At 43.3% G+C, this 26,341-nt stretch overlaps 1 protein-coding gene across 1 annotated transcript in view; it reads left to right on the top strand.

The window, feature by feature from the left end:
* Nucleotides 1-26,341, top strand: part of LOC121285514 (leucine-rich repeat-containing protein 75B-like) — a 794,595-nt gene that overhangs the window by 728,927 nt on the left and 39,327 nt on the right. The window contains exon 3 of the mRNA XM_041202033.1: nt 16,105-16,217. Within this exon, the coding sequence (XP_041057967.1) occupies nt 16,105-16,217 (113 nt within the window). The remainder of the gene's footprint in view (nt 1-16,104; nt 16,218-26,341) is intronic.

The raw sequence follows: 26,341 nt of genomic DNA on the forward strand, positions 1-26,341 counted from the left end.
ACAATATCCAGACCTGGGCTCAGTGGCAAGTAACATTTGTGCCACACAAGTGCCAGGCAATGATCATCTCCAACAGGAGAGTATCTAACCATCACCCCTTAATGTTCAACAGCATTACCATCACTGAATTTCCCCACTATCAACATCCTGAGAGTTACCATTGATCAGAAACTGAACTGACTAGCGATATAAATACTGTGGCTACAAGAGCAGGTCAGAGGCTAGGAATCCTGCAGTGAGTAACTCACCTCCTGACTCCCCAAAGCCTGTCCACCATCTACAAGGCACAAGTGAGGAGTGTGATAGAATATTCTCCACTTGCCTGGCTGAGTGCAGCTCAAAATACTCAAGAAGCTTGACATCATTCAGGACAAAGCTGTCGGCTTCATTCGTATCCCTTCCACAAACATTCACTCCCTCCACCACTGACGCACAGTAGTAGCAGTGTGTACCATCTACGAGATGCACTGAAGGAATTCGCCAAGATTCCTTAGACAGCACATTCCAAACCCACGACTGCTACCATCTAGAAGGACAAGAGCAGCAGATAGATGGGAACGCCATCACCTGCAAATTCCCCTCCAAGTCACTCACCATTCTGACTTGGAAATACATCACCATTCCTTCACTGTCGCTGGGTCAAAATCCTGGAACTCCCTTCCTAACAGCACTGTGGATGCACCTACACCACATGGACTCCAGTGATTCAAGATGGTAGCTCACCACCACCTTCTCAAAGGCAACTAGGGATGGGCAATAAATGCTGGCCCAGCCAGCGATGCCCACATCCCGTAAATGAATAAAAAAATGTTTGAAGTGAAGAATTTTAGCGATGAGGAAAGATTGGATAGGATGGGGTTGTTTAGAGCAAAGGACAGTGAGGAGAGATTTAATTGAGGTGTGTAAGATTATGAGGAGCCTCAATAGAGTGGATAGAAAGAACCAATTTCCTTTAGCAAAGAGATCAATAAGCAAGGGACATAAAATTAAAGTAACTGGTACAAGGGTAAATGGGAAGTTGAGGAGGAAGTGTTTTCACCGGAGGGTGATGGAGGCACTGGAACTCACTGCCTGGGGGTGGTAGAGGCAGAAACCCTCATCACACTTAAAATATATGCTAGGTATATTTAGTCTAAAGCTATTCGTGAAGTCTAAAGCTAGGGGTCAAGGATATAAGATGGTCACTAATAAATCCAATAGGGAATTCAGGAGAAACCTCTTTACCCAGAGAATGGTGAGAATGTGGACTTTGCTACCACATGGAGCAGTTGAGGTGAACCGTTTAGATACATTTAAGGGGAAGCTAGATAAACAGATGAGGGGAAAAGGAATAGAAGACGTTGCTTGAATGAGATGAAGTAGGGATGGAGGAGATTCATGTGGAGCATAAATACCAGCGTGAACAATTTGAGCCGAACAGCCTGTTTCTATGCTGTAAACTTAATTAAAACAATAAAGAGATACAAAAAGAAATCACATTCGATTCACAAAATTCAGATCCTCTCCAGTGTCTCTACCTCAAAGCCAATCTTCTTGCATGAGGCTAGTAAATGCAGACCTTGCAACTCCTTCTGACCACCAACACCTTCAATTGCGAACAGTCGCTCTAGTATTTAATATATAAACATTTACCTCGTGACTTATTCATTAGTGAATTGTGTCTTCAGTATGAAGATAGGGCAGGAGGCCTGTATGGTGCTGAAAACACTGGCATAGACTAGCTGGGTTGGAGGGTTTGTTGCTGTGAGGTTCAACAAGCTGATAATCAGCCCGGGAATCCTTCCACCAGCTTACCAATACTCAGGAAAGAAGTGTGTGTCTGAAGATACACTATAAAAAACCCAATTTATTTTGTACATGAAGGGTTTCTATCTAGAGGTTAAAGCCTCTTGTGTTCAATAGTTAGGAAGTGTCCAGTACCTGACTGAAAGAGTTGGACACAATGGGATGGTTGGGGCAGGAATAATTCTCTGTCTATTGGTACCCAGGCCAACAATCTTCTTTCAATTGCACAACCAGAGACAGATAAGCTGATTGTGTTTAGAATCTTGCTGTGAGCAGTGTTGGCTACCTTGATCGCTTAAAAAACAGAAATTGGATGGAAAAAATAATTTGTTGCAAATGAAAGAGTTTGGGGACATTTCTTGAGAACACAATAAGATGCTATTAAGTAAAATTGAAATGTCCAGCAGATTTACTGCTGAGGATTCTCAAGAGCACAGTAGATGTGATTTCGAAGTTTGCTGACATATCACAGGACTGACCTTTTATAATGAGAGCTCACCTTTGATCAGACTTTTATTACCTCCCTCTCTGGGTCTCAATTATGAATGTGTGTGCACACGTATCTCTTTCCATATGTGAGTGCCTGTGTTGGCGTCTGTGTGTCTCTGTATGTTTGTTTGTGTGTTGGTGGATGTGTGTGTGAGTGCCTGCCTAATGAATGTGTCTGAATGATGGACATGGTCATATTTGTGTACTGTCCATGAGTGAGGAAGATTGGGTTGTGGGGAATCATTGAAGCCAACCTATGTCCTGCCTCAACAACTCACCATATCCTCAAAGAGCAGTCTCTGAGGCAGCTAGCCCAGGGTGAAGAGGCCTGTTCCTCTCATTGGGGAATGCTGCTGCATGTGGTCAGTTTGATCACAGGCATACAATGGATAATGTGCACCATTAGGGAGTATCATTGCTTCTTCCTTCAATGTTCTGGCTGCAACCAGAATGATCATGCAAGAAATTCCTGATTGTCGTTGATTTTAATGAAGGGCAGGGATAGGAAAATGGCCTTAAATACTCTTTTAGCCAGGATAAGAGTGGAGCAGAGGGGATCCCAGGGTATTATAGTGTGAAGTAATGGTGTAAACCATAATTTCAGGAACTTTTGCACAGTCTACAACGACACGAGTTGTCAAATTCTGGGCCAATATTGGACTTCAGTGGCACAATGGGTTATGATGGCTTTCACCTTTGAACCTGACACATCATAACCACACCAAAGTCTCCTGAGTTTGCTGCTTTGGGTCATATCCAATCCAGTTGTCTCTACGTAAAGGGCCTACAACACAAAAACAGGTTGCCAGCTTCACTCAGAAAGATCACTGAGACCGGCAAGTGCGTTGTTGCAATAAGAAGTGGTTGTCCGTGGTTGGGGCTGAGACAAAAGCAGAAGTCTCTTTACAATTTAATTATGGTCATTGCACCAGAGAGGGACTTCTGGCCTCACTGGCGCTCAAAGGTATATTGGATGGGAAAGCTTTCACCTCCAGCACCTACAGCACCAGCCAAGGCTCACCTCCCTGGACAGCCATGTTATTGAGATTCTAGCTGACACACGGTCATGTTGAAGACTTAGTCAATATTACAGCAATAATACTGCTGGGCAGTAGATTTATAACTGTAATTATAATAATCCATCAATTTCAAATCTCTCAAACTTTAAAAGTCTTTCATTCTGTCTGTACCTATTTATGAGGGAATTGTAACTCCTACCCGGTGAAAACCAGGTTTGGTGAGGAGGGATAGAACTACAATGGAGTGGGTAAATGACCTGCTCTGTCCATTGTCATTTTTCAGAAGTATGAGGCACCTCCCTGAGTTTATGGGAAGTGCAATCCTATTCCAGCAACTCGCTGCACCTGTGACAAGCTCTGATGTTCTATAATCTCTCATTCCTCAGATAATTTTGGGAATAACTTTCCGATGGCTCTAAAAGCCCGATCACATAGGTCAACACCTCACATGAAATCGATTATTCTGAAGTAGGGGAGAGTGTTCTTTGCAAACAGACACACGAATCAATAAGATCGAGCAAGATTCTGCAGACAGCAATGAGATAAAAAATGAGTTGATCCATTTTAATTGAAGAAAGGACACTGACTAGGATATTGCAAGACCCTCCCGCTCTTCATTAAAGAGTGCCATGGAGTCATTAACATCGATGGAAATGCATGGACACTGCTGCACTCCCTCACTACTGCACTGGAGTGTCAGCCTGGATTATGTGCTCAAGTCTCTGGGAGTGGGGCTTAAACCTACAACCTGCTAATTCAGAGGCATAAGTTTTCATTTATTCATTCATGGGATGTGGGTGTTGCTGGCTGGGCCAGCATTTATTGCCCATTCCTAGTTGCCCTTGAGAAGGTGGTGGTGAGCTGCCTCCTTGAACTGCTGCAGTCTGTGTGGTATAGGTACATCCACAGTGCTGTTAGGGAGGGAGTTCCAGGATTTTAACCCAGCAACAGTGAAGTCGTACTAACTGAACCAAGCTGGCTCATGAAATAGAGAGCTTTCATTAGTAGTATTACTGTTGGGATAGTCCAACCTCCCCAATGTCCCACTGCATTGCTTCCCGTGACAGGAAGCAAGAGATAAGACTCAAATCCCAGAGGCTGCGAAGAGACAACAAGAAATGGAAAACAAGGAAAAGGGAAGAAGAAGAGGAAGACCAGGAAACAGTAAAAGAAAATAGAAGGATTCATTAAAACCACTTGCTGTGGCCAGCGGCCTAGGTAAAAGAAGCAGGTGGGTCCCTGTCCCAACTCAATTCTGCAATCCCCTCCATCCCTATACCCAAGATAAAACCTTCCATCAATAAACTCTAGTCCAGTCCATGTTTATCTTTCCTCCATTTGGTCACCCATGGCAGAGTCTTCAGCTCTCTTGGTCCCACACTCCAATAAGAAAGAAAGAGATTCGCATTTATATAGCACTTATCACATTTGCAGTTTGCCACAAAATGCATCATAGCCAAGGAGATAACTTTACAAACATATGGACAAGGAGCAGGAGTAAACCATTCAGCCCCTCGAGCCTGCTCTGATATTAAATAAGATGATGGCTGATCTGACAGTAACATCAAATCTGCATCCCGCCTACCCCCGATAACCCATAATACCCTTGCTTACCAAGAATCTACCCACCTCTGCCTTAAAAATATTCAAAGACTCTGCTTCCACTGCCTTTTGAGGAAGAGAGTTCCAAAGATTCACAGCCCTCTGAGAGAAAAAAATTTGCCTCACCTCCATTTTAAGTGGGCGCACCCTTAATTTTAAGCAGTGACCCCTAGTTCTAGATTCTCCCACAAGAGGAAACATCCTCTTCACATCCACCCTGTCAAGTCCCCTCAGGATCTTATATGTTTCAATCAAGTCACCTCTTACTCTTCTGAACTCCAGCAGATACAAGCCTAACCTGTCCAACCTTTCCTCATAAGACAATCCGCCCATTCCAGGTATTAAGTCTGCTAAACCTTTTCTGACCTGCTTCCAATGCATTTACATACTTCTTTAAATAAGGTGACCAATACTGTACACAGTACTCCAAGTGCGGTCTCACTAATGCCCTGTATAACTGAAGAATAACCTCCCTCCTTTTGTACTCAATTCCCCTGGCAATAAATTATAACATCCTATTAGCTTCCCTAATTGCTTACTGTACCTGCATACTAGCCTTTTGCGGTTCATGCACGAGGACACCCAGATACCTCTGCACCTCAGAGCTCTGCAATCTCTCACCATTTAGATAATATGCTTCTCTTTTATTCTTCCTGCCAAAATAGACAATTTCACATTTTCCCACATTATACTCCATTTGCCAGATCTTTGCCCACTCACCTAACTTATCTATATCTTTTCGTAGCCTCTTATGTCTTCTTCACAACTTACTTTCCTACCTATCTATGTGTCATCAGCAAATCTGGCAACCATCCCATCCATCCCTTCATCCAAGTCATTTATATAAATTGTAAACAGTTGAGGGCCCAGCACTGATCCCTGTGGCACCCCACCCGTTACATCTTGCCAAATTAAAAAAGACCCATTTATACCTACTCTCTGCTTCCTGTTAGCCAGCCAATCTTCTATTCATGCCAATATGTTTCCCCCTATACCATGAGCTTTTATCTTCCGCAATGTGGCACTTTATAAAATGTCTTCTGGAAATCTAAGTATAGTACATCTACCAGTCACCCTTTAACCACAACACATCACTTCCTCAAATAACTCCAATAAGTTGGTCATACGTGATTTCCCTTTCAAAAAACCATGTTGACTCTACCTGATTACCTTCAACTTATCCAAGTGTCCTGCTATAGTTTCTTTAATACTAGCTTCTAATATTTTCCCTATGACAGTAGTTAAACTAACTGACCTGTTGTTTGTTGCTTTCTGTCTCCCTCCCTTTTTGAATAATGGAGTTACATTTGCTATCATCCAATCGAACGGGATCTTTTCCGAATCTAGGGAATTTCAGAAAATTAAAACCAATGCATCAACTATCTCACTAGACACTTCTTTTAAGACCCTAGGATGAAGTCCATCAGGACCCGGGCACTTGTCAGCCCTCAGCTCCAACAATTTACTCAGTACCACTTCTCTGGTAATTGTAATTTTCTTGAGTTCCTCCCTCCCTTCCATTTCCTGATTTATAGCTGCTTCTGTGATGTTATTTGTATCCTCTATAGTGAAGACTGATGCAAAATATCTGTTCAATTCATCTGCTATTTCCTTGTTTTCCATTATCAATTCTCCAGATTCACTTTGTTAACTCGTTTCTTTTTAAAATATTTATAGAAACTCTTACTATCTGCTTTTATATTACTAGTAGCTTTCTCTTAAATTCTAATTTTTCCCTCCTTATTAATCTTTTAGTCATCCTTTGCTGTTCCTTATATTCTGTCCAGTCTTCTGGCCTTCCACCTGTCTTTGCACAATTATATGCTTTCTCTTTAAGATTGATAATATCTTTAACCTTTCGAGCTAACCACGGATGTTGTGTCCGTCCCTTGGACTTTTTCTTATTCGTTGGAATGTATCTATCCTGTGTATTCTGAAATATCCCCTTAAATGTTTGCCGCTGCACCTCTATTGACCTATCCCTTAACCTAATTTGCCAATTCACTTTAGCCAGCTCTGCTTTCATGCCCTCAAAGTTGTCCTTATTTATATTTAAAAACATAGTCTTGGACCTGTTCCTCTCTCCCTCAAACTGAATGTAAAATTCAATCATATTATGGTTGGTGCTACCTAGGGGTGCCTTCACTATGCCCACATAATCTGATCTTCTTGTATAATACCAGGTCTAATATAGCCTGCTCTCTGGTTGGCTCCAGAACATGCTGTTCTAAGAAACTATCTCGGAAACATTCTATGACCTCCTCATCTACCCCTTTGCCCATCTGACTTTTCCAGTCTATATGTAGATTTAAATCTCCCATGATTATCACCATGCCTTTCTGACAAGCTCCCATTATTTCTTCCTTTATGCTCCATTCTAGCGTGTGGTTACTATTAAGGGGCCTGTGCGCGACTCCCACAAGTGACTTCTTGCCTTTACTATTTCTCATCTCTACCCAAACTATTTCCACATCCTGGTTTCCTGAGCTTAGGTCATCCCTCTCTATTGTGCTAATACCATCATTAACTAACAGAGCCACCTCTCCACCTTTTCCTTGCTTCCTGTCCTTCCTAAATTTCCTATACCCTTTAATATTCAAGTCTCAATCTATGTCTCCTGCAGCCATGTCTCTGCAATGGCTACCAAATTGTATTTATTTATTCCTATGCGCGCTCTCAGTTCATCTGTTTTGTTTCGAAAGCTTTGTGCATTCAGATACAGAGCCTTTAGTTTTATACTCTTATTCTTTTTATAACCTCTAGTCTCATCTGTTGATTTACTGTTATATTTGTACTCTCTATCTCTTCCTGTCATGGTCTATTTTTCATTTCCTGTAATAATACCTTTTTCTTTTGCTTTGTCCCTGCTCTTTGATTTGCCACAACTTCCCAAATTTGATCCCTTGCCCACACTATTCAGTTTAAAGCCTCTCTACTTCCCTAGTAATGCATCTCACAAGAAAACCAGTCCCTGCATGGTTCAGGTGTAGACAGCCCAATGGTACGGACTCCACTTTCCCCAGTACTGATGCCAGTGCCCCACAAACTGGAACCAACTTCTCTCACATCAGTTTTTGAGCCACACATTCATCTCCCTAATCTGATTTGTCCTATGCCAATTTGCACGTAGCTTAAGTAATAAATCAGGGATTATGACCTTTAAGATTCTGCTTCTTAATTTGGTGCCAACCTCCTCATACTGACTATGAAGAACCTCCTTCTTCATCCCGTCTATGTTGTTGATGCCAACGTGGACCACAACAACTGCGTTCTCCCCTTCCCACTGCAAGTTCCTCTCTAGCACCGAGCAGATGTCCCTGGCATTGGGAAGGCAACGCAGCCATCTGGACTCTCTTTGCTACAGAGGACAGTGTCAATCCCTCTAACTATACTGTCCCCTATTACCACTACATTCCTTGTAACCCCCCCACTTGAATGGCTTCCTGTACCTCAGTGCAATGGCCAGTTAGCTCATCCACCCTGCAGCCCCCATTCTCATCCAAACAGAATGAAAAAATCTCAAGCCTGTTGGACAATTGCAAAGGCCGAGACTCCTGCCCTCTGGGTCCCCTTACCTGCCTCACTTGCAGTCACACCCTTCTGTCCCTGTTCACTGACCAAATCAGAAGACCCTATCCTAAGAAGTGTAACCGCCTCCTGGAATAAAGTGTCCAGGTAACTTTCCCCCTCCCTAATGTGCTGCAGTGTCTGCAACTCAACCTCCAGCTCAATAACTCAGAGCCGAATTTCCTGCAGGAAACACTTCCTGCAGATGTGTTTGCCCTGGATCACAGTGGTATCCAGAAACTCCCACATTCTGCAATCGCAGCACATCACCTGCCCTGTCATCTCCAATAGGTGTTAATTAATGAATAATTGCTTGGTAATTAATTATAATTAATAAAGCCTACATACCCCAATAGGTTTTGGCGCTGCCAGCAAACTTCACAATACTGATAAAACTTACAGTTTCAAATAATACCAGTTACTGATTTACCTGCTCCTTCTGCTGTACCAAAGTGGAAATCAAATACTGAAGTCTGAAAAGAATAGAAGAAAAAAGCATCTCCGCCCACCCTTCACTGAACTCCCCTCTCAGCACACTGCTTCCTGCAGTAAACCTTACCGAAAGCACCTCTTTCCCCCCCATGCACCCAATTCCCACTTTGAACCAAATTCCCTAATATACTCACTCAGTCTCTATCTCACTCAGCCTGAAGTCTCCCCATCACTGACTGAGCGCCTTTTACTTTGAAGTTCAGTCACTATTGTTTTGTAGGCAAAGCTGGGAGACAATTAGCACACAGCAAGATCCCACACATGACAATGAGTTAATCTGATCCTGGTAGCTTTGGCTGATGGATGGATATTGGCCAGGGTACCAGAGGACCTCTTGTCTTTCCATCATCACAGGATCTTCTGCATTCACCTAAACAGGCTGTCGGGGCTTCAATTTAATGCCTCATCCAAAAAATGACACCTCTGGCAGTGCAGCACTTCTCCAGTGAAGCACTGTGTTTTCGGCCTGGAATGATGTGCTTAAGACCCAGAGTGGGCTTTAAACATTCAACTTTCTGATCAGAGCTGAGCGAGCTTTCCACCAAGCTAGACCCCATCTCTCTTTCTCCTGACACCTCTCTCACCATTTGTCACCGGTGTCCCACATGGTCGTCCGTAATCCCTCTCTTACTCCTGGTTAGATTTCTAACCGTGGTGTACTTTAGAATGTTTTAAATGAACGTTGGTGCAGGTTTGTGTTTGTCTGAGGTAATCCCTCAGGAACTGTGGGTATCTCACCCTGCAGAACTTTACAATGTCATCAGTTCTGTGTGAAACACTCCTGTTCTCCTGACAGTTTAATAAACTTGACCCCCTGACCTCCTTGTAATCAGCGAATGCCAACTTAATTAGTTTCTCTTCTCAAGATTTTCGTGCTGTAACCATGGATACCACATTCCTTCTCTGATCACTCACTGCAATCAAATTGCTACAATTTCATTCTCAGAATAAAACATTTTTAGATGCAGCAAACTAACTTGAGCAATTCTCACAGTTTATACATCTCCAAACAACATTCAACCATTTAACCCAACTGACTAGAACCTTCCCCACTTCACCCACTCACTGGAACCTTCTCTCCTTCATCCACTCACTGGAAACTTCCCTCCTTCATCCACTCACTGGAAACTTCCCCCCTTCATCCGCTCACTGGAACCTTCTCGCCTTCATCCACTCACTGGAAACTTCCCTCCTTCATCTGCTCACTGGAAACTTCCCTCCTTCATCCACTCACTGGAAACTCCCCTCCTTCATCCACTCACTGGAAACTTCCCTCCTTCATCCACTCACTGGAAACTTCCCTCCTTCATCCGCTCACTGGAACCTTCCCCCTTCATCCGCTCACTGGAACCTTCCCCCCTTCATCCGCTCACTGGAACCTTCTCTCCTTCATCCGCTCACTGGAAACTTCCCTCCTTCATCCACTCACTGGAAACTTCCCTCCTTCATCCACTCACTGGAAACTTCCCTCCTTCATCCGCTCACTGGAACCTTCCCCCCTTCATCCGCTCACTGGAACCTTCCCTCCTTCATCCACTCACTGGAAACTTCCCTCCTTCATCCACTCACTGGAAACTTCCCTCCTTCATCCGCTCACTGGAACCTTCCCCCCTTCATCCGCTCACTGGAACCTTCCCTCCTTCATCCACTCACTGGAAACTTCCCTCCTTCATCCACTCACTGGAAACTTCCCTCCTTCATCCACTCACTGGAAACTTCCCTCCTTCATCCCCTCACTGGAAACTTCCCTCCTTCATCCACTCACTGGAAACTTCCCTCCTTCATCCACTCACTGGAAACTTCCCTCCTTCATCCGCTCACTGGAACCTTCCCCCCTTCATCCGCTCACTGGAAACGTCCCTCCTTCACCTACTCACTGGAAACGTCCCTCCTTCATCCATGGATTGGAATCTTCTCTCCTTCATATGTTCCACATGAAAGGTTTTGGTAGTGGGTATCTGAGATAAAACCTGGCGACGAGACAGAGAACACAATGAGTAACCAATGGAGGGATGATGTTGGGCTATACGCAGTGGTAGTCCCAGGGATCTGTGCTCCAGCCATTATTCTTCTTGATCCACATGAATATGTAATTTACCCAGATTCAGAAACACAAGAAAACATTGGTGAAATTTTGCAGGTAATATAAAGCAGTGGAGGTAAGTCTGACAGTTTCAGCAGGGCCAGGGCAATGTTTGCAAGTGGATAGAACTATGGGAAATGATATTCAATACACATTGAAATAAACATGGAGAATGTAACGTACGGTGTCAAACTGTCCAGGGAACAGGCATAAAGAGATTTGATCCCGACAGCACTAGCTATAGCCAGCCCTTGTAGAGCAACAATTAGTAACTAGCACACAATGCTGAGCTACAATGAGCTGTCAGTGGAGCCTCTCTTGAGGCTGTATGGTGTTGTGGTCAGGCTGTATTTGGAGTATTGTCTTCAGTCTAAACACTGGGATACCAGAGAAGTATTCACACACAAGAGGTGCTGCTGGGAAACGCCAGGGGACTGATCCCTGACGCCAGAGAGCTAGCATTACAAGGGAAAGTTCCAAAAATTTGGCTTCTTCAACCTCAAAGGGGGGTGGACAAGAAGATGTGAGATAATGGGAGTTAGCCATCATTACAACACCTGCCTGGTTTTTCCTTTCATTGACTTCAATAGGATGGATATCAGGCCGGGTGTATAACAGGCAAATAATTTAGTATCAAGTATTATACAACAAAGTTAAAGTAACCCTGACTGAGTGGAATGGAACAGATTAATCCTGAATACTATTCCACATTTAATCAAAACTGTAGGATCAAAGGATACAGGTTGCAATGAGTTATTTATTGTTGTCCTCCAAAATAACATGGATCTATCAGGTTACATCGGGGTTGAGTCTAAAGCCCCCAGAAAGTCTATCATTACAACCTCTCCAGCTTACTGAGGGAGAGGAGAGGACGAGCAAGACGCCCAGTCAAACATTAAGCAGTAATTCCATTCTCATCATTGGAGAACATACCGCAATGTTCACCAATCACAGGGGACTCAGCGTGGTCTCAATCCTGTGTTGCCGAGGAGCAGAATGGGTCAGGACAGACATCAGGAAGAATAACCAACACCTGGAGTGGGGGCAGAAACTGCAATCGTTCAAGAGGCATCTGGATGCTACATTGGGGAAAGGATTGGAGGTCTCTATGTAAGGATGCAAACATCATCGGGTACAATAGCATAGTGGATATGTTACTAGACTAATGCTCCAGAACTGAGTTCAAATCTCACCATGATAGAAGCAAAATACTGTAGATGCTGGAAATCTGAAATAAAAACAGAAAGTGCTGGAAAAACTCAGCAGGTCTGACAGCATCTGTGGAGAGAGAGAAACACAGTTAACATTTCGAGTCTGTATGACCCTTCTTCAGAGCTAAAGAGAAGTCGAAATGTGAAGGATTTAATACTGTTTAAGGAGGTGGAGCAAGTGAGGCTGGATAGAAGGTCACAGATATGTGGGAGCTAAGGAGAGATTGATAAAGATGTCATGGACACAAAGGGAGTGGGAGGGGAAGGTGTGTTAGTTGGTGGCATCGTGTTGGAGTTGACGGAAATGGCAGGTAGACCAATCGTGTCAGCCTGTTCCTGCCCCACAGAACTCATTTCTTCCTATCTTGACTCCATTCTCTCTCCATGTCCAGTCTCTTCCCACATACATCCACAATTCCTCTGGTGCTATACATCATATCAACAATTTCCAGTTCCCTGGCCCTAACCACCTCCTCTTCACCATGGATGTCCAATCCCTCTATACCTCCATCCCCCACCAGGATGGTCTGAGGGCTCTCCACTTCTTCCTTGAACAGAGGCCCGAAAAATCCCCATCCACCACCAATCTCCTCTGTCTGGCTGAACTTGTTCTCTCACTGAACAATTTCTCCTTAAACTCCTCTCACATCCTCCAAATAAAAGGTATGACTATGGGTACCCGCATGGGCCCCAGTTATGCTTGTCTCTTTATGGGGTATGTTCCAGTCCTACTCAGGCCCCTTCCCACAACTCTTTCTTCGATACATCGATGACTGTTTCTGTGCCGCTTCATGCTCTCATCTGGACCTGGAAAAAATTATCAATTTTGCTTCCAATTTCCACCGCTCTATCACCTTCACATGGTCTATCTCCGACACTTCCCTTCCCTTCCTTGACCTCTCCATCTCCATTTCTGGTGATAGACTGTCTACCAATATTCATTACAAGCCCACCAACTCCCACAGCTACATCGACTACAGCTCCTCACACCCCGCTTCCGGTAAGGACTCCATCCCATTCTCTCAGTTCCTTCGCCTCCTTCGCATCTGTTCTGATGATGCTAGTTTCCAAAACAGTTCTTCTGATACATCTTCCTTCTTCCTTAACCGAGGTTTTCCACCCACGGTGGTTGACAGGGCCCTCAATTGTATCTGACCCATCTCCCGTGCCTCTGCCCTCACACCTTCCTCTCCCTCCCAGAACCATGATAGGGTACCCCTTATCCTCACTTTCCACCCCACCAGCCTCCGCATTCAAGGGATCATCTTCTGCCATTTCCAACGTGATGCCACCACCAAACACATCTTCCCCTCACACCCAACCACACCCCCCATCGGCATTCCGCAGGGACCATTCCCTCTAGGACACCCTGGTCCACTCCTCCATCACCCCCAACACCTCACCCCTCCCCACCGCAACCTCCCATGCAATTGCAGAAGGTGCAACACCTGCCCCTTTACCTCCTCCCTCCTCACCGTCCAAGGCCCCAAACACTCCTTTCAAGTAAAGCAGCATTTCACTTGCACTTCCCTCAATTTGGTCTACTGCATTCGCTGCTCCCAATACGATCTCCTCTACACTGGGGAGACTAAACGCAGACTGGGTGACTGCTTTGTGGAACACCTTTGGTCTGTCCACAAGCATGACCCAGACCTTCCTGTCGCTTGCCTTTTTAACACACCACCCTGCTCTCATGCCCACATGTCCATCCTTGGCCTGCTGCAATGTTCCAGTGAAGCTCAATGCAAACTGGAGGAACAGCATCTCAACTTCCGACTAGGCACTTTACAGCCTTCCGGACTGAATATTGAGTTCAACAACTTCAGATCATGAACTCTCTCCTCCATCCTCACCTCTTTTTTAATCCCCCTTTTTAAAATGTATTTTTATTTTTTATTTAATTATTCATTCATTCATTGTTTTATACCCTTTTTTATCCCCTTTTCTATCCTTTTTCCCCAACCACCTTTTTCCCCTCACCCCTCTCCCACAAGAACCATCTATTACTTGTTCACGATATTCTTTCACAGAGTGCTTACCCTTGTTCTGTTGGTATTACATTCTGCTTTCTTACTTTTATGCCACTATCAGCACCTCCTTTTGCTCTTACCATTACTCTTAATACTCCCTTTGTCTTTTTCTCCATGACATCTTCGTCAATCTCTCCTTTGCCCACACCTATCACTGCCCTCTATCCAGCTCCACCCCTCCCCCCCCCGACCTTAAACAGTACAAATTTCATCACATTCTTACTTCTCCTTAGCTTTGAAGAAGAGTCATATGGACTCGAAATGTTAACTCTGTTTCTCTCTCCACAGATGCTGTCAGACCTGCTGAGTTTTTCCAGCATTTTTTCTTTTTATTTCAAATCTCACCACGGCAGTTTATGCATGGAACTAAGTTAATTAAATAAATCTGGAATAAAAAGTTAGTCTCAGTGATGCTGACCATGCAACTATCATTGATTGTTGTAAAAACCCATCTGGTTCACTAATGTTCTTTAGGGAAGGAAATCTTCCATCCTTACCTGGCTTGGCCTACATGTGAAGCAATGTAGTTGATTCTTAACTATCCTCTGAATGTCCTAGAAAGCCCATAAGGTGACTCACCACCACCTTCTCAGACATTTAGGGATGGGCAATAAACGCTGGTCTAGCCAGCAATACCCACAGCCCGTGAATGAATAAAAAATATTAAGTACGAGAGGAGACCATTCAGCCCCTTGCAATTGCTCCACCATTCAATTAAATCATGCCTGATCTGTATCCCAACCTATATCCCTGCTTTTCCTCCATATCCCTCCATTCCTCCTATCCAATTGAAATCAGGATCTCAATCCTGAAATCTCAAACTACGCCCAGCATCCACGGCCTCTTGTGGTGGTGAAGGTGGTGGGGGGGAGAGAGAGAATTCTGTATTTCTATGAACCTTTAGATGAAAAAGTGCTTCCTGATCTCACAGCTGAATGGTCTAGTTCTGATTGGAACATTATACTTCTTTGCTTTTGATTTCACCCCCAGCCTACCCCTTTGGAAAGTTTCCCATCACCTGCTTTATTCTTTATCCTTTCATGGGATGTGGGCATCGCTGGAAAAGCCAGTATTTGTCATCCATCCCTAATTGCCCATGAACTGAGTGGCCTGCTAGGCCTTTTAAGAGCATAGTTAATCACATTGCTATGGGCCTGAGTCACATGTAGGCCAGATTGGGTAAGGACAGCAGATTTCCTTCTTTAAAGGACATTAGTGAACCAGATGGGTCTTAACAATAATCAATGATAGTTTCATGGTCACCATTACTGAGACCAGCTTTTTATTCCAAATTTATTAACTGAATTTAAATTCCACCAGCTGCTGTGGTGGGATTTGAACAAATGTCCCTGTCGAAACCATTTAACATTTTAAGCTCATTGATCAGATCACTCCTCAATCACCTATGCTCAAAGGAATACAGGCCAAGTTTAGCAGCTTGCCCTTATAATTGAACCCTCTTAATTTTGGAATCATTCTGGTGAAAAGCGCTGTACCCCCTCCAAGGCCAATATGCCCTTCCTGAGGTGCAGTGCTTACAGCAGAATGCACTGCTCCAGATGGGATCTAAACAAGGCTCTATACAACTGTGAATACGCTTTATATTCCAGCCCCTTGAAGATAAAGGCCGACACTCCATTAATATTTCTGACTAATCTGTATATCTGTCCACTCGCTTTTAATGATTTATGATGAATTATGTAGCCCTGAATGGCCTCCCTCATGTATTTATCATTATGAAAAGGGACAGTTTTTTTTTATAGGTGGAGTGGACTGAACACAAGCCAGGCTATGTTCAAGGTTTAACTGCTGTTCATTTGTTTTAGGAATTGGAGCCCCTGAAGTCTTCTGAAAAGCTTTGCCGACAGCTCATCTATCACCTGACCCCACACTCCAAGTGGCACAGACAGACGATATCCAGGCACAAGTCACAAGCCTGGTGAGTATCAGTGGTCACTACAAGATGTCAGCATTTGACTTTCATTCCCTGTCCTCCTCAGATGGTGACCTTCACCCGTCAGGCTAACTGGAAGGGTTTCTCATATTGTTCAGCCGGATCAAATTAAGGAAGCAGATTTTTTAACACAGTCAGCATATTATTACCCCTGAGAAGCGAGAGGTGAATATAATCCAATCTCAGGAAATGAAGTTATGGGAAATGCTTGAAGAGCTTGTTTTTTTTCAATCGCTCATGGGAGTGGGTGTCGCTGGCTATAGGGCACCATTGCCCATCCCTAATTGACCTTGAGAAGGCAGTGGTGAGCTGCCTTCTTGAACCACTGCAGTCCATGTGGTGTAGGTTCACCCACAGTGCTGTTAGGAAGGGAGTTCCAGGATTTTGACCCAGCGACAGTGAAGGAACAGCAATACAGTTCCAACTCAGGATGGTGAGTGGCTTGGAGGAGAATTGGTGGTGATGTTATGATAAGGCAGGCTGACCAAATCCCAAAGAGAAACTTGGGCACATGATCACAATAATTTTGCAATTTGTATTTATTACGAGAAGGTTTGTGTACTGAAGTCAGAAGTAATGAGTCCACAACCACCTTCAGAGATTTTAAAGATTAAATTAAAACATTTACAAAAGGAAAGAAAAATTTAAACACACACAAGATTACAGTTACACAGATATTTAGTCTTAAAACAGTTCCCAAAATTTCTACTTAACTAGACCCACAACTATGCACCCCTTTCAGGCAACAGGCCAAGATAGATTATTAATCTATAAAACATCCAGCAAAATTACCACAAGCACCACTGTTGCTGTAGGGGAGGTACTTCACAGCTTCTTTCTCTCTCTCACTTGACAGTGAAACTCCAAAGGCTTTTAACACAACCTTGGTTTCTGGAACAGCGAACTTCTGGAGGATGGCGAGAGGCTTTTCCCACAAGTCTGTTTCACACAGTGCACCTTTCAAGATCCCGCATAGCCACATCTCACACAGCTTTCCATCCTTATTTAAATATAGTTCCTCTTTTTAGATCTGTAAATTCTATTGTTTCAACCTGTCTTTAGAAGTTATGTTTCACAGAATATAAAAAATCCTTCAGGCTGTCATTAGGCCCAACACTTTTGGGAAAAATAAATGTAATAACTTTGCCTGATTTATCTTACCAGTTGTAAACATCTTATCATGTTCCTTTGAAAAGCCAGCCACCTCTCCACTTATCTAAAAATTGCAAGTTCCATTTTACTTAGCTCATCCATTAGCATTTCAGATACCTGCTTTTTACACTTAACCCCTTTGATGATTCAAAACCTTGCAGTCTAACAATCTGTTACTTAAATTATTCACACACACAGAAACACACACACACACACACACACACACACACACACACACACACACAAGCATAAGCCTACTTTAAAGTATCCCACAATAACATCAGTGAAAATATGATAGTTCTTTTACAGTGTTCCCATTTGTCTGCTGTCCTTGTCCTTCTAGATGGTTGTAGTGGTGGGTTTGGAAAGTGCTGTCTAAGGAGGCTAAGTGAGTTCCTATACTGCATCTTGTAGATGGTACATGCTACTGCTACTGTGCGTCGGTGGTGAAGGGAGTGAATGTTTGTGGATGGGGTGCCAATCAAGCGAGCTGCTTTGTCCTGGATGGTCTCAAGCTTCTCGAGTGTTGTGGGAACTGCACTCATCCAGGCAAGTGGAGAGTATTCCATCACACTCCTGACTTGTACCTTGTAGATGGTGGGCAGGATTTGGGGAGTTGGGAGGTGAGTTACTCACTGCAGGAGTCCTAGCCTCTGACCTGCCCTTGTAGCCACAGTATTTATATGGCTAGTCCAGTTCAGGTTCTGGTCAATGGTGACCCTCAGGATGTTGATAGTGAGGCATTCAGTGATGGTAATGCCTTTGAACGTCAAGGGACGATGGTTAGATCCTGTCTTGTTGGAGATGGTCATTGCCTGGCACTTGCGTGTTGCGAATATTACTTGCCACTTGTCAGCCCAAGCCTGGATATTGTCCAGGTCTTGCTGCATTTGGACATGGACTGCTTCAGTATCTGAGGAATCATAAATGGTGCTGAACATTATGCAATCATCAGTGAACATCCCCACTTCTGACCTTATGATGGAAGGAAGGTCATTGATGAAGGAGCTGAAGATGGTTAGGTCTAGGACACTACCCTGAAGAACTCCTGCAGTGATGTCTTAAAACTGAGATGATAGACCTCCAACAGCCACAACCATCTTCTTTAGTGCTAAGTACGACTCCAACCAGTGGAGAGTTTTCCCCCTGATTCCCATTGACTCCAGTTTTGTTAGGGCTCCTTGATGCCACACTTGGTCAAATGCAGCCTCAATTTCAAGGACAGTCACTTTCACCTCACTTCAGGTGTTCAGCTCTTTTGTCCATGTTTGAACCAAGGCTGTAACGAGATCAGGAGCTGAGTAACCCTGGCAGAATCCAAACTGAGCAGTGCAGGTTATTGCTAAGCAAATGCCGCTTGATAGCACTGTTGATGACCTCTTCCTTCACATTCTCTAATGCTCCAATTGAAGTGGTTTATAGCGTTAACCATTTATGAGGTTATTCCAGATCAGGAGCATTTCTCTGATAATTACTCTCACTCAAGTTTAAGCTAGTCGAATCTCACACGCACTTGTTTGGGTCTGAAGAATTGATCTATCTCTCCTTTAAGGAAATAAATCGGCAAAGCTTGCCGTCTTTAATAAGCATCAGCTAGGTTCTAAATATCCCGGATAAGGGCCTGAGGGTCTCTCTTCATTATATCTCCCCACCTAATAGTATATAGAGAGGAGTTACTGGAGTTGTATTCTGAATACTACATGAGGAGATATATTTTACTAACTTGTTTAAAAGTTTATTAAAGAACCAAACATGCAGTACATTTTGTCTCTAAGTATATCGAAACATTAAGGATTCCTGGAAAGATGGAAAACAATATTGTTTCTCATAAGGAACCCAAAAGTTCAACCTCTACAATGTGACAGAAAAATGTCTTAGAATATCCATCAAAATCTAAAGTGTTACCTTAAATTCCCCAAGTGGCACTTCACCTGCTCAGCAGGATATCTCTCCGCAATTGAAAGTACAAGTATCTGACTGTGCGTTTGGCATCTTTATCCTGAGAAGTGTTAGAGAGGATTTCAATGCTTCTGAACTTTCAATGGCAAAGTTCCTAATTTTATACTGTTTCTAAACAGATTAGTTCATCTTTTGCAAATGTGGGTGTTACCTCTGAGTGTCAGTTCATCCCTTTTTCATTATCTTTATAAAGTCATATCAGTTACTGTTATTAGTAAAATTCTAAATTATTTACTTGTTGCAAATTCTCTTATCATGAAGTAAATTTTTATTTGGTCAAAAATGTTTGGAATGTCTTACAGTAACAATTACAATAACTTCTGTTTATTTGTTTCTTAATTTTATAACTATATCCTATTTTTAAAAAGTTTTTAAGCTTTACAAAGAAGTATTTTTTGTCAACTGGAGGCTACATTCCCATAACAACTGTTTATTCGAAAAGATTATGTGTAATGTTCCATTTTCTGTGATTGGTCATTATTATGTGAAATGATAATGATTCACAAGACATCTATGATATAGGCTTGTACCAGTTTCTTAACAAATTCCTTTCTCAAACTTAAACCATACGTGCCTCCAGGTCACAGCCAAACTTACATGCTTTATATCATAAAGAGATGTTAATGTCTGTAAATACCATTGTTAAAATTCCTTTTGCTAAAAGGTCATTTAACAGGAGAATTTAAAATAGACAGAAGTGGCATATTTTGACCTTTTCGCATTAGTGTGTACCACAAACCTTATATTCAAAGAGTTTAAGAACATCCCAATGCCATAGATAGATTCTTAACATCATTATGTAATGGATAAATGTTTTAGGTCAGTACTGTGTATAGCACGGATATCTGGAAGAACTTCTCAAATGCGTGATTGTTTATTTGTTTTAAGGGAATCTTTATCCCGAAAATGTAAGGTCCTAATTATATCTGAATTCTAATTAATTATCTACATTCCACCTAATTATATCTATATTCCTTCATAATATCCGCCCTCCCTTCAGACAGGGGTCCTTCTTGGGTATACAAGCTAAAGGAGTCTTCCTCCTTGTGTCAGCGTGGCTGCTGAAGTGAGTTTGCAGGTAGCTGGTAAACAAGATTGGGGCCATGTGCCACTCTGGGATCTGATTCAGGTTCTTGCCTTCTGTTTACACAGAGCTAACACGGACTCTATAATTACCATAATATTTCTTTCTTTAATCTATTGATCTGATAGGTTGGTTGGTGTGTTTTACAAACACATACATCAAAATAGAATCCTTGATTAAGATGCATCCACTGGATCTTGATTAAGTGATTTATCTCCCACTAACTCATTACAAACTGTCCATGTATAATTCATGAACAAGTGTTCCCTTTCTTGACAGCCAGGAGCATTGCATTAACACTCTCGCACTAACACTCTTGCACTAACGCTTTCGTGCTAACTCTCGCGCTAACACTCAGGGTAACCCTCTTGCAGTGTCACTCACAGTAACACTCTCGCAATATCACTCACGGTAACACTCTCACACTAATATTCACAGTAACACTCTTGCACTAACTCTGTCATGCTAACACTCTCGCGCTAACACTCAGGGTAACACTCTTGCAGTGTCACTCACAGTAACACTCTTGCAATATCACTCACAGTAACACTCTCACACTAACACTCATGGTAACACTCTCATGGTAACGCTCTCACGGTAACACTCTGGCACTAATAATCTCACGGTAACACTTACCGTAACAGTCTCACGCTAACTCTCCCATACTAACACTCTCAAGGTAACACACTCGCACTAACACTCCCACACTCTCTCAAGATAACACTCTCGCACTAACACTATTGCACTAACACTCTCTCGCTAACATTCTCACGGTAACACTCTCGCACTAACACTCTCGCACTAACACTCACGGTAACACTCACGGTAACACTCATGCTAACACTCATGGTTACACTCTCGCGCTAACACTCACGGTAACACTCTCGCGCTAACACTCTCACAGTAACACTCACGGTAGCATACTTGTACTAACACTCTTGTGCTAAGACTATCACGGTAACACTCTTGCACTAACACTCTCACACTAACACTCTCGCAATAACACTTGCACTAACACTCTCACACTAACACTCTCGCAATAACACTCGCACTAACACTCTCGCGCTAACACTCTTGCGCTAACGCTCATGGTAACACTCTCGCACTAACACTCTCATGCTAACACTGACGGTAACACTCATGGTAACATTCACATTAACACTCTTGCACTAACACTCGCACTAATACTCTAGCGCTAACACTCTCGCCCTAACACTTTCACAGTAACACTCACGCTAACACTCATGGTAACTCTCATGGTCACACTTACGATAACATTCTCGCGCTAATACTCTAACGGTAACACTCACACTAACATTCTCACGGTAACACTCTCGCAATAATGCTAATGGTAACACTTACGGTAACACTCTTGCGCTAATACTCTAACAGTAACACTCACACTAACACTCAGGGTAACAATCACGCACTAATACTCTTGCACTAACACCCTTGCACGAACACTCTTGCACTAGCACTCTAGCACTAACACACTCAGTAACACTCTGGCACTTACATATTCGGACTTCTCGCGCTAACGTTCTCGCGCTAACACTCTCGCGCTAACATTCTCGTGCTAACATTCTAGCGCTAACACTCTCGCGCTAACATTCTCGCGCTAACATTCTCGCGCTAACACTCTCACGTTAACATTCTCACGCTAACACTTTCACGCTAACATTCTCGTGCCAACATTCTCATGCTAACATTCTCGCGCTAACACTCTTGCGCTAACACTCTCGCGCTAACATTCTCGAGCTAACATTCTCGCGCTAACACTCTCACGCTAACATTCTCGTGCCAACATTCTCACACTAACATTCTCACACTAACAAACTCACAGTAACGATCACGGCAACATTCTTGCGCTAATACTCTAAGAATAACACTTGTACTAACACACACACTAACACTCTCACACTAACACTCTCACGGTAATACTCATGCACTAACGCTCTCGCGGTAACACTCATGGTAACACGCTAACACTCATGGTAACATTCACGCACTAACACTCTCATGCTAACACTCTTGCACTAACGCCCTTGCATGAACACTCTTGCACTAACACTCTAGCACTAACGCTCATGGTAACACTCTGGCACTTACATATTCGGACTAACACTCATGATAACACTCTTCCACTAATACTCTCGTGCTAACATTCTTGCACTAACATTCTTGCGCTAACATTCTTGCACTAACAAACTCACGGTAACGATCACGGCAACACTCTCACACTAACGCTAATGGTAACACTCACAGTAACAGTCTTGCACTAATACTCCAACACTAACACTCTCACACTAACACTCTCACGGTAATACTCACGCACTAACACTCTAGCACTATCACTCTCGTGCTATCACTCTTGCACTATCACTCACAGTAACACTCTCATACCCACACTCTTGCACTACCACTCACTGTAACACTCTTGCACTAACACATTTGGACTAACACTCATGGTAACACTTGCACTAACACTCTTGCGCTAACACTCTCGCACTAACACTAACGGTAACACTCACAGTAACACACTCGCGCTAATACTCAAATACTAACACTCTTGCGCTAACGCTTTCGTGCTAACACTCTCGCAATAACACTCACTGTAACACTCTTGCACAACACTCATGGTTACATTCTCGCACTAACACTCATGCGCTAACACTCTTGCAGTAACACTCACACTAACGGTCTCGCGCTAACACTGTCTCACTAATGCTAACGGTAACACTCTCACGCTAATACTCAAACAGTAACACTCTCGGCTGCTAACACTCACGCGCGCTAACACTCTCACGCACTATCACTCTTGTGCTAGCACTGACCATAACACAGTAGCAGTCTTGCACTAACACTCACATTAACACTCTTGCACTAACACTCACAGTAACACTTATGCCCTAACACACTCGCGCTAACACTCTTGCACTAACACCCTTGCTCTAACACTCTAGCACTAACACTCATGGTAACACTCTGGCACTTACATATTCGGACTAACACTCATGATAACACTCTTCCACTAATACTCTCATGCTAACATTCTTGCACTAACATTCTTGCGCTAACATTCTTGCACTAACATTCTCGCACTAACAAACTCACGGTAATGATCACGGCAACACTCTCACACTAACGCTAATGGTAACACTCACAGTAACAGTCTTGCACTAATACTCTAACAGTAACACTTGCACTAACACACTCACACTAACACTCTCACACTAACACTCTCACGGTAATACTCACGCACATTCAGATTAACACTCTCCTCGTGCTGACAGCCTCGCACTAACACCTTCACAGTAACACTCACGCTAACACTCACGGTAACACTCTTGCACTAATGCACTTGCACGAACACTCTTGCACTAATGCCCTTGCACGAACACTCTTGCACTAACACTCTAGCACTAACACTCTAGCACTAACACTCATGGTAACACTCTGGCACTTACATATTCGGACTAACACTCATGATAACACTCTTCCACTAATACTCACAGTAACTCTCTCGCACTAACACATTCAGACTAACACCCTCAGTAACGCTCTTGCACTAACACTCTTTCACTAACACTCTAGCACTAACACTCATGGTAACACTCTGGCACTTACATATTCGGACTAACACTCATGATAACACTCTTCCACTAATACTCACAGTAACTCTCTTGCACTAACACATTCAGACTAACACCCTCAGTAACACTCTTGCACTAACACTCTTTCACTAACACTCTAGCACTAACACTCTTGCATTAACAATCTTGACTAACACACTCATGTTAACACTAAAGGCAACACTCTCGCACTAACACTAATGGTAACATGCTTGCGCTAACATACTCACACTAACACACTCACGCTAACGCTCTCACGCTAACACTCCCGCCCTAGCACTCTCGCACTAATACTCCCATGATAACACTCACTAAAACTCTCACGGTAACACTCATGTCCTAACACTCTCACGCTAACACTCTTGCACTAACACCCTTTAACTAACACCCTCGCACTAACACTCTCAAACTAACACTCTTGCACTAACACACTCATACTAACACTCTAGCACTAACACTGACAGTAACACTCTTGCACTAGTACTCTTGCGCTAACACTCTTGCACTAACATTCACGGTAACACTTTCGCACTAACACTCTCATGGTAACACTCTCACACTAACACTCTCACAGTAACACTTATGCTCTAACACACTCGCGCTAACACTCTTGCACTAATACCCTTGCTCTAACACTCTAGCACTAACACTCATGGTAACACACTGGCACTTACATATTCGGACTAACACTCATGATAACACTCTTCCACTAATACTCTCGTGCTAACATTCTCGCACTAACATTCTTGCGCTAACATTCTTGCACTAACATTCCCGCACTAACAAACTCACGGTAACGATCACAGCAACACTCTCACAATAACGCTGATGGTAACACAGTAACAGTCTTGCACTAATACTCTAACAGTAACACTTGCACTAACACACTCACACTAACACTCTCACACTAACACTCTCACGGTAATACTCACGCACATTCAGACTAACACTCTCGCGCTGACACTCTCGCGCTAACACTCTCCTCGTGCTGACAGTCTCGCACTAACACCCTCACAGTAACACTCACTTTAACACTCATGGTAACACTCACTGTAACACTCATTATAACACTCACAGTAACACTCGCACTAACACTCTCCCACTTATACTCACTGTAACACTCTCACAATAACATTCTCACACTAACACACCCGCACTAACACTCTTGCACTAATATTCTCACACTAACACTCTCTCACCAACACCCTTGCACTAACACCCTTGCACTAACACTCTTGCATGAACACTCACAGTAACACTCTCGCACTAACACATTCAGACTAACACTCTCGCGCTGACACTCTCGCGCTAACATTCTCCTCGTGCTGACAGTCTCGCACTCACACCCTCACAGTAACACTCACAGTAACACTCATGGTAACACTCACTATAACACTCACAGTAACACTCGCATTAACACTCTCACGCCCTAACATTCATGCCCTAACACACTTGCGCTAACACTCATGCCCTCACACTCATGCCCTAACTCATGCACTAACACTCACAGTAACACTCACAGTAACACTTTCACACTAACACTCACGGTAACACTTGCACTAACACTCTCACGCCCTCACACCCATACCCTAACACACTTGCTCTAACTCTTGCACTAACACTCACAGTAACACTTTTGCACTAACACTCACAGTAACACTCACATTAATACTCATGTTAACACTCTTGCACTAACAGTCTTGCACAAACACACATGGTAACACCCTCAAGCTAACAAATTAAGACTAACACTAATGGTAGCACTCTTCCACTAACTGTCTTGCACTAACACTCAAGGTAATACTCACGTACTAATCCTCACGCGCTAACTATTTCGTACTAACACTGACTGTAATACTGATGGTATCATGCTCGTGCTGACAGTCTCGTGCTGACACTCTCGCACTAACACCCTCACAGTAATGCTCACGGTAACACTCGTACTAACACTCGCACCTATACTCGCACTAACACTCTCACGCCCTCACACTCATGCCCTAACACACTTGCGCTAACACACTTGCATTAACACTCTTGCACTCACAATCATGGTAACACTCTCATGCTAACACACTCACACTAACACTCTCAGGCTAACACACTCACAATAACACTCTCGTGCCAACACTCACGGTAACACTTTTGCACTATCACTCTCACACTAACACTCTCACACTAACACTCTTGCACTAACGGTAACACTTACAGTAACAGTCTCACATGAGTACTCTAACGGTAACACTTGCAATAACACTCTCATGGTAACACTCGTGGTAACACTC

Source organism: Carcharodon carcharias, chromosome 13 (genome assembly GCF_017639515.1).
Source record: "Carcharodon carcharias isolate sCarCar2 chromosome 13, sCarCar2.pri, whole genome shotgun sequence".
NCBI lineage: Eukaryota > Metazoa > Chordata > Chondrichthyes > Lamniformes > Lamnidae > Carcharodon > Carcharodon carcharias.